Raw genomic sequence first — 10,570 nt, 5'->3', positions numbered from 1 at the left:
ATGGGGAAATATAACAACCTCAACCATAGACGTAACTATAGTATTTGAATTTTATTGGCATAGAAAAATGCTGACGATCTGCAGGCAAAATTTAAGTTCCTGCAAAACTTAAAACAGTTAATTATTATAACAATCCACAAATAATATGGAGATATAATAAAATGTATATATTTCCGCTCATTCAATTTACAGGAAAGCTTAACCACTTATAGGGCGAGGAACCATTAGCAGCATTAGTAATATTTAAATTGTGCCCCCGTGCCTCTCAGTCAGGTTTAGAAGCATGTGGTTTTCACTCGACCAATCAGAGCAGATCGAGGCATCATAATCAGATCAAATGTGGTCTAATCTAACTATGTGAATGTCAAGAAGGCTGTTTCTGTTCACGTTCAACCCACAATAATGGAATAAAACTTTTGCTAAAACTGCAGAAAAAAATCAGGAGGAAGAAACGTTTGTCGAGACTTTTCCAACATTTTACTGTTTACTCTGATACACTGAGCACGTTTAAATCGGCGGCTTGTCATTGTCAAAGGCAAACAGATGCAAAATGTAAGACACAATATATAAAATAGACAGTTCTCTTCAGTTCAGGACAATCTATCTGCTGAAAGCTCCATTTTCTTTTGATTCAGAAAGCTTCCTGCAAAAACAGCATCTTTTACACCTCTACACGTCCATGACAAATAAAACGTATAAAAGTATATTCTACATATTGAAAAAATAAATAAAATATAACATCAGAAACTATTGAATTGAGAGGAAACGATAAATTCTGTGCTCATTCGCACCCTCTAGTGGTCGGACATAGCAGCTGCAAGAAGGTTCGTGAACGTTACAAATACCTGAGCTATTAAAGCACTGACAGGAATGTGGAGATTTACACAAAGAGTTTTAGTAATCCAAGAGGAGCCGTGGAGGATTTATTAGCTGGTAAAGCTGTCTGCTGACTTACAACACTGATGTTCACAATAAACCGTCTGATAGATACAGAATGATTTGATATATCGAGGCGTCGAGCTGCACAAGGAAACTAAGACGAACTCTGGGCCTCAAACAGACTCAGTCAAGATAATACTCGGATTACAAAGTTTTTATACTCATCAGCATTGAGATACACGGCCTGTTTTATATTAAGCATAGTAACCATTAAAGCAAGTGCTTGCAAAATAAGGACTCACGTTTATTAATGTGAGGAAATTCATTTTAAAAAAATCCTACATGTGTCAACATTTGAAAAATAATTCAAACTCTTTGTGCTCTCTGTAGTGCCAGCTTGTGGGTTTCCAGATGCGTCACACTACAGGCTTTCTTCTCCTGGTTTTTCTCACCACGCACATGTAATTTGTGTTGTTCTCACGAGGTTATGATTCATTCCCGATCCCCAGCTATTGCTAAATTTACCGGCGTACACTTAGACTGAATAACATTTCCAAGTATATTTACTTTCACTTCCCTCCCGGTCGGCACTTCTTCATTCTTCCTGACACAATCGCACCATTGGACTTTCATTTTAAAATTCCATAAACGCTCTGAGCTGGAGACACAGCTTCTCATTTTGTGAAAAGTGAATTCACTGTGCAAAAACAACAACAAAATATAATCCAGGTTCATGTCTAAGAGTCGTCAAAGAACAGAACAATGATACTAATTCTTAACTTATATACATGTTCTGGTTGGTTATTTTGTGTATGGCAGCCACAAAAAACACCACAAACGATATGATACTACACCTCGTGGGTGCTAACACAATAATTCATTCATAGCGTGTCTCAAACCAATCAGCTGTTTTGTGCAAAATTCAACAAGAGAAGTCGACGTTGATCTCTTCTGCCACTTGGCATCCGTTCATCTTCACCTTTGCCCCTCGTGGCTGCATGTGTGACTGTTTCCATTTCCTTGTCCTTGCTCGGCCGTTAAACATCCTCACAGCAAACCACCTCAAGGCACAAACGTTTCTTCCCTGCTGTACGTACTGTACTCTGTGTCCAGGACCGAGGCCTGGGAGTGGACCGTCTTTATCTTCCTTCGGTCTTGAAGTTAATTGACGTCCTTCACCTTCACTAGTTCAGATAAACTGTCTGTTCTGGCTCATCAATGTTAGCACAAACCCTCGGGATGCATACCGCTCATGGAAAACCTTGATTTACTTGCTTTGATCTTCAGTTATTTTTTGTCTTTTGTCTCCTCCGTGGTGCCGTTTGACGAGGCTTGCTTTGCAGTTGCCGGCCGGACCTTGGTGGCCTCACATGCTGCCTTGGTGTTGTCGGCCGGAGCCTTGGCGGTCTCCGGACGCGCTTTGGGATCTTTCTTTGGTGGCGCGGGGGTGGCCGGTTCCCAGAGGAAGAACTCGTGCAGGAGCGTGTTGACGGACTCGGGACACTCCATCATGACCATGTGACTCCCGTCCTCCAAGACCTTCAGGAACGCCATGAGGAGGATCTGACAAAAAGAGGTAGTGTCATGAACATTAATCTGCTGCTTTATATTTGTATTATGGTATTAGAAATGACGAGAGGAGCCATTATCGTTCCAGTGCGAGTTGATCCCCGAATCAAGCTGGTAAGTTCACTGGAAGGTGTAATAGATTCTGCACAGATGTCCTGTTAGACATGTTGACAGCTACTCAGATCAGGCATAACATTATGACCACCTTAATATTGTGTAGGTCTCCAAAACAGTTGTGACTCTTCAGAGAATGGACATGAGCCTTCTGAGGGTGTCCTGCAGTGTCTGACTACAGGATGTAGTTGTAGTTGTAGAAGTTTGGGCTTCTAGGTCCTCTGTGGATCATCCCACAGATACTTGATCAGTTTGGGGTCTAGTGGAGGCCAGGTCAACACCTTCATTCTTTTCTTTTTTTTTCTTTTTTGTTGTTCCTAAACTGTTTTTGTGCATCTGTGCTGAGTCTTATGGGGTTTGGGTATCAAATCTGGTCTAGGTGGGTGCTACATGTCTAAGTAACATCCACATGAATGAATGCCAGGTCCAAAAGTTTCCCAGCAGCAGAACGCTGAATTGTCACAAAGATGATGAATGTTATTTACTTCTCCTGTCGGTGGTTTTAATGTTGTGGCTCTAACTGTTACCGTGTATTTGGTAACTTGAGTGCAGCAGAAACATTTTTAAAGTGGGTGCAGTGATTTTGATGCTGCACCGTTGCCTCACAGCAAATCAAATGTCCATTCTCTCTCCTTCCAGCTGTTGGGCCTCTACCTCCAACTCTACAGGTAATTATCTTGCTGTTAATTTCTGCTCTAAGTTACTTTATTACCACAGGCTGCAGCCATATATGCTTTAGGGCTTTTAAATGTATTTTCTCGCTTCCACAAAAAAATTTGGCACTTGTTCCATGATAGCATGTCATGTGAACACCAAATTTAGTCCCTAAAAAGACGATCTATCAGGAAAGATCAAGTCCTTTCTTCTCTAAATATTACCTCGGCCATGCGCTGGTCCTCTTCCACAGGGACAAACTTGTCGTGCATGCCGTGGACCAGCAGGATGGGCACAGTGAGCTCAGCGTGGTAAACCTCGTCCCCCTCAGGCCAGTACTGCCCACTCATCATGGCGCGCAGCACGAACGACGACACGTTGAAGGCATTGTTCTCTTTCAGCAACTGCTTCTCTTTGGCACCCTGCCGAGCAAAGCCGGCCCTGCAGGAGGAGGAGGAGGAGGAGGAGGAGGAGGAGGAGGAGATTTACAAGCAGCTTTGGAAAAAAAAAACTAAAAAAATCTGGTGATGTGAAACATTATTAGGTGCATGTACTGTTTAATAATTAATCTGCTTGGGTTTAATTTCATTAAAGCTTCAGAAGTTTAAGATTCAGTCTGCAGAGTCGCGACAGAGCAGAGATCACAGGTGTCACAGCTCTGTGTTATATTTACCCTTCTCTCTTTTTTTTATTTTTTTTTTTTTCCAGGCTTACTTGAGAAAGCTCCAGGCAAGCAGGGGGGAGAGGCAGTGGAGCACGCAGGTGGGCAGGTTGAAGATGGAGCAGAGACTGGGCTCCAGAGCCGTGGGACCTCCTCCGTTGATCATCACCATCTTGTGAATCTGTTCCGGATACTCGTGGGCCAGGAACGTGCAGAACGACACACTAGGCGAGCAAACACGGTAATCATGTCCTCTTTTAATCGTAATGAATTATGATATAATTAGAGTATATTTAGGCTTCACAGGGTCTAACTTGACTAATTATTTTTCACAATATGGAAAGAGATGACGCTTATCAGTGTCTATTTGCTCAAAAATTCTTATTTGATCTAAGAAATTGTTCAAAATCAAAACATTTGAGAGGCTGAAGAGGGAAAATGTATTTTAAGTATATTTCTGACAAGCAGATGAAATAAATATACACTAAGTACATTAAACTGTTTTTTAAGTTCCTGTTCAGAGGAGGGATAGTGATTATATTGGTGGAAGGATGCTGAGGTACCAGGTATGAGGAGGAGGTCTAGAAGAAGACCAGAGATGAGGCTGAAGCTACAGTGGTGGAAAAACGTTTGTGGACGCCCCAAGCATTTTGTGAAATATTGCATTAAGAGTCTCTCTTAGGTTTTCAAGTGCAATTTCTTTTAGTACAGTCACAGACATAATACTAAACAAATCTGAAAACAGCCATTAAAAGCTTAAAATTGATTGGATCCATAAAAATACATAAGAAATGTAGAGTATTGGGTCATTTTGGTTCCAGTGCAGATAAAAATGGTCCTGTCAAGAAGCTCCTGATCAATGAGAGACAGAGTTTAACCCTTAGGACATGAGCCCCATTTAAAATCTGTGGTGAATTATTAAAAGGTTTGTTTCAAAGCACAAACCAAGTAAAATAATTTAGAAGAATTTAAAGTAGTAATTCAAGAAGAGAAAATTACCTCTGAACAGGGTGAGCGGCTCGTGGGAAACATGGCAGCCGATTAGAGCTCTACTGAGTACTGGATATTAATTTGATTGTGTGATGGTTTATTTATTTCTTGTTCAGTTTTGAACACGTTCTCTGTTATTTGTTGACTTTGATACCGACGTATCGATGTTGATTTTAAGAACTGTCAAGAATTTAGTTTTTCTTGTAATCAATAGATGAAATAAATATAATTTGTATTTGTTTGTGTCTGTCTAATGCAGCCACGCCTTTTGAAACACAAAAACTAATAATTCATGATAATATTATTTGAAATTGAGTAACATTTAAATGGTGTCTGAAGACGTTTTTCCTCTGCTGTGGCTGGTGTGATAAAGGACGCGACGGAAGCAGATGATTCGCTGTGTAACTAACTGATTAAACATCTACTTGTTTCAGGGCTGTGACGCTTTAACAATGTTTAATTAATGTACACGTCATGTCATTACACTGTGCGGTGTCATGGTTCTGCGTCTGCCTTGTTCCATTATGTTTGAGTTTCCTGTTTTATTCTGTTCAGTTTCTTGGTTTCCTGTTTTGTGCTGCTCCCTGTCATCTTCTTCGGTTGCTCTTTGGTTTCTTCCCGGTGTGACTGCCCTGATTTGTTTCACCTGTGTCTCGTCACCCCTCTGCCCTGTTGTGTATATATAGCCCAGCCTTTGCTTTGTTTCCTGTCGTGTTGTTTTAGTCTTGTTAACTCGTCTCCCTGTGTTTGGTCACCTTGGTTTTCTGTGTTCCCTCTATGTTATTTGACTAAATACTTTTATTTAGAACCCCGGCCTCATCTCTTGTTGTCATCTCCTCCATCCCCTGACAATACAGTCTTTAAATAGTAAATACTAATACTCTAACATTACACCACTGAGATACTTCTACTATCATTGAGACCAAATTGAGATAAAGACTTAAGGACTAAGTTTAAGAATTTGAAAATGCTTTAGAGAAACTGATTTGTATTTTTGCAGATGAGACTCCCTGAACCCTCCTGGATTTCATTCCCACTGTGCAGTGAATGTTGTGATGTTAATTTACCCATAAGAATGTCCTATGAGAATATTCCTCTTCCGAGCGTATCTCTTAAAGATGAGCCTCATGTCCTCGGCCAGGGCGTAGAAAGTGTACGCCGCGGATATCTGCGGTGCCGAGCTCGCTCCGTGACCTGCCAGGTCCGGGGCGATCACCTCGTAGCCCAGCCGGGAGAAGAAGTCCAGCTGGCTCCCCCAGATATCCAGCGAGCCTCCCACCCCGTGGATGAAGAACAGAGCCAGGTCCGAATGTGTCTCCTTACAGGCCGAAATCTTCCTCTCGCAGTCGATCACCACGATGCGCTTCGGCTTCCTCTTGCGCTTCCTGGGCTGCTGTGACTGATCCGTGTGTCCAGCAGCTGGTGCATCTCCCGCCGCTCCTGTTTCGGACGCCCCGTTGTTTCCGGCCGTGACGGAGTCCGACCTGGCCTCGGGGATGGTGACGGGTGATGAGGAGTTACAGTCTGTGAGTTCCACCTCAACAGTGCTGTTTGGTTCCATCTCTCCATTCTGGCAGGTTTTCAGCTCTGCACTCGCCCTGTCGCCCAAGTTCTCAATGTACAGCTGTCCGTTGCGGTAAACTGTGATCTTTCGCTTGCAGCTCACGCTGCCGCCGTGGCCGCTGGGCTCCTCCGCCACCGGCCGGTCGGGGATGATGTGTCGAACCCGGAGGACGCGGCCCGGTTTCACCTCCACAAACTCGTAGCCGTCGGCAGGTTCCGAGGTTTCCACGGGAGCCACGACGTTGACCGACTTGGAGGTGAGGCAGCAGCGCAGGCCCTCCATGAAGCTGGTCAGCATGGCTGCCAGGCTGGAGGGAGCACAGTCACATAAAAACACCTGGAAACCAGCGCACAGTGAAACAAGACGGGTCAGTGCACACAAACACACACCAACATGAGTCACATCAACATGAATGTCTGAGGGGAAGTGGGTAGGATATATGAACATTTATTCACTATCTATTCCTGAAGAAATCAGCCACAAGACTATGACCACAGACAGGAAAAAATAAATGTGTGGATGTTACTTAGACATGTAGCACCCACCTAGACCAGACCAGACACCCCCACCCCACAGCAATGACACTCCTTGATTGCAGCAACCATCCCCAGCAGGATGCAACCTGACTTATGACAGGTGAACATACACAAAAACACTTTTAAAACATGAAGAACAGCACGAGGTGTTGGCCTGGCCTCCAAATTTACTAAATCTCAAACTGATCAAGTATCTGTGGGATGATCCACAGAGGCCCCTCCCCTCAACCCATAGGACTCAGAGCCCCCCCACTAACAACATCCTGTTTCCAGACACCACAGGACACCCTCAGAAGGTCCATGTCCATTCTCTGATGAGTCACAACTGTTTTCGAGGCACAAGAGTGACCTACACAATTACACACAATTACTAAGGTGGTTATAATGTTATGCCTGATCGGTGTGTGCTGTTTATGCAACACTGAGAAGATGATAGAAACTTCAGTTGAAAATAATCTCTTCTTTCAACTGTTTTATAACACAACTTGTTATGAATCTCGTCATAGATGAGATGATTTTGCATATGCACTTTATTTAAAAATGACAGATTATTCAATACATCATTATCTTTACTAACCCATCTTCCTAAAAATCACTTTCATGCTTGTGAATCATCTGCATCTACAGGTATCTGTGGAACTTACATCTAGCATCAAAGAACTAAACAAGGTCCTGCGTTTTTTCCATCCTTTAATTCCTTCACAAAATCAACCACGAAACTTAAGTCTACCAGTCAAAGAGGTAAACAAGTTCTTGTGTCTTTACAATCCAGCATCCAATTACAACTTAAACCGTCGGTCAGACGTAACTCTGCAGCATCTTTCCGCGGCGCGGCGTTTAGCGGTTATTATTAGACGTGGACGGTAATAGCTGCCTGAGTTAAAGCTGCCCACCATGTGATCGCTGTGCAGCAGCAGCAGCAACTCACCGCTCTACAGGCCGACAAAACACCACCAGTCAATAGTTAAAGGTAGTTTTTCAGCATCTCAAATAATAACAATAACACTGAAGGGTAAGAGAGTTTGTTGATGTCGGTAAAGCTAATACAGGCAGCACACACACAAACTAGATTCCTTGTGAACTCCACTTTGAGAAAAGTAAACAAAGAGGGACGTGGCTGGACAGTTCAGGTCTCACACTCAGTACGAGTGAAGTGCAGCGTATCAGTTGTCAGTTGATTATCAGCCATGGCAACGGCAGAGCGGCCGAGCAGGGTCTGCTGTTAGCATTATCCTGCTCCCCTCCCTACTGGAGGGGGATTATACACCCTGTCTCTCAGTCTAAGTCCATGCAGCACAATCTGTCCACCTCCTATCGCAGCGAAAACTGTCACACTGCACGGAAACTGTTCTATCCTGTGCGCAACTCGTCACATCCTTCAATAAACTTGCATTCCCATCTGCTACTGCTTTCATCTGGGGATTATGGACACAATGTAACACAGCGCTGATGCTCGGCCGGCTGTTTTCACACCCTTTCTGCTTACACTTGCACGTCCTCTATCCGAACTGCGCTGCCATGGGCACTGACTGGAGGAGCAGGCCATTTTAATATCATCCGCCTCTATCTATCTATCTATCTATCTATCTATCTATCTATCTATCTATCTATCTATCTATCTATCTATCTATCTATCTATCTATTAACTTTAAATTATATATATATATAATATAAACACTGGTGAGTTCTATGCCTCAACATCGTAATAAACTCTGTGTAAACTGTGTTTTTCCCCAAGTGTTTGTGAGAAAACACTGAATAAAAGACTCTTAAACATGGTAATAAAATCTGAACTGACTCTACATTGAGCATAAAGTGTTGAGTCTCTTAACTCACTTTCATTTCATTTAGTTGGAGCAAACACAAAGATTGTCTTTTAACACATCTGCCATGATGTAATTAGTCCTTAGACCACAAACTAGATCATATTTGGCACCTTATCTCCTCTGTTTTTATTACTGTCACTGGAGGATGAAGATGAAGTGAAGTTAAATACAAATTAAATACAAATTAAACACGTCTGTAAACCATGATTATCTCTTCCAACAACATCCCAGAGATTCGCCTCCACAGTTCGTCCCATTTGCATATTCTCTGCTGTGATAAATATCTGTGAATTTGCTTCTTGTTGCAGGTTGTACCCAGGCTCCTGTTATCAGAGGCTGCAGCAGGATGTTATATATAACAGTCCACGCAGGTCTAACACATAGAAACAGTGGAGCCCAGATAAGAGACTGTGATGGGGATTTGAAACAACCCACAGTCATAGTTTGATTAAAAGATGCATCATTTTGTACAATTTATTCAAATATAAACATATTTTGCATCATTTGTTGCATTTGTGCAAAACTGACTGGATAATTAGACAAATGCATAAAACACTCTCAGATCTGCTTCAACAAAAAGTGAGAGAACAACAGTGTTTTACCTGCTGGCCCCATTTATTCACTACACACAATAACATCGACTTGACTAGACTGTTCACTGGCGTCTGTTTGCAGCAACAGAGGAAAATGCCAGATTGTTTCTCTCTTTCGAGTTAGAATAATAATAAAAATAATAAAAATAATAATAATTACAATTTAATATCAAAATCTTACACTAAACAACCCGATTGTCTTGTATAATTGCGGCTCATCTACAGCGACCTTCTTCTTGTATCCTGCATCTATGATTTCGATCATTTACAGTTCAAGAAAAACTAAAAAGTACACTACAAATGATACAAAGAAAGAAAAAAAAAACGCTTTACCTGTATGTCCTAACACTCCGCGTATGATCAGAATTGATGCGGTTTTCTTATGAAGCATCGAGGAAGTAGGAGAGCTATAATCTGTTGTAGTCAATCCAGTAATCTAATTTATCTGGATTTTGTCGTCCTGCGGGTGTAGCCTCCACATGGCGGACAGCACCGGCCCGATGACAGCGAGTCTGCACCTGGGTCAGAGGTAGATCCAAATACCTGCGCCCTCCAGCTCTCCACGTCCATGGTGGAGGAAGACTGGCGGAGCTGGGGAGGGGGGAGGAGTGGGGGGAGAGTCCTCCGGGGTGTCAGGGTGTTTTTAATCCATCAAGAGTTGGTGCGACTGAGCCTCCTGGATCAGTCCGCGTGTGTGTGGAGCTGCCCCCTGGTGCTGCGTGGCGTGAGATTACAGCGGATGCGTTAATGGAAAGAGGCTTGTTTGCATAATTAAAAATAATAATAATAATAATGCTAACGATACTTTTTAATTAATTTATTTTAATGATATATTTTCGAAGGTAGGGCAAAACGGCGAAGGAACTAGCTCCTAATTATTATTATTATTAATAATATGCAACTAATAATAATATAAAAATAATTAGAAGAAGAAGAAGACAAAGGTTCAAACTAAGAGTTGCACATCTGACCAACTTGATTTTTCCTGTTCCTGCTATCTCATCAGCTCTTATCTATTTCATTGTCTTTTTCTCTGTTTGCATGTAGGGTCAGAGTTTTTCTTACACAGAAAACCTGATATCAAGAGACAACGTCAGCTGGATCAATATCTATCTATCTGACCTTTTAAGACTGTTGCGTGTCTCAGTTTCATTCTTACTGTAATATTTTCTCTCCTGAAGTAA

General features: G+C 42.3%; 1 protein-coding gene across 1 annotated transcript; it reads right to left on the bottom strand.

The window, feature by feature from the left end:
* Nucleotides 1-458: 458 nt before the first annotated feature.
* On the bottom strand, nt 459-10,039 carry abhd8b (abhydrolase domain containing 8b). The gene is made up of 5 exons (XM_047587699.1): nt 9,720-10,039; nt 5,935-6,767; nt 3,931-4,101; nt 3,441-3,657; nt 459-2,442 (listed from the first exon to the last, which is right to left on the bottom strand). The coding sequence occupies exons 2-5, from the start codon at nt 6,726-6,728 to the stop codon at nt 2,167-2,169; spliced, it is 1,458 nt and encodes a 485-aa protein (XP_047443655.1). The 5' UTR covers nt 6,729-6,767; nt 9,720-10,039; the 3' UTR covers nt 459-2,166.
* Nucleotides 10,040-10,570: the final 531 nt, after the last annotated feature.

Source organism: Mugil cephalus, chromosome 6, assembly GCF_022458985.1.
Source record: "Mugil cephalus isolate CIBA_MC_2020 chromosome 6, CIBA_Mcephalus_1.1, whole genome shotgun sequence".
Classification (NCBI taxonomy): Eukaryota; Metazoa; Chordata; class Actinopteri; order Mugiliformes; family Mugilidae; genus Mugil; species Mugil cephalus.
The sequence above is the reverse complement of the archived record's forward strand: the minus strand, read 5'-3'. Positions and strand labels throughout refer to the sequence as shown.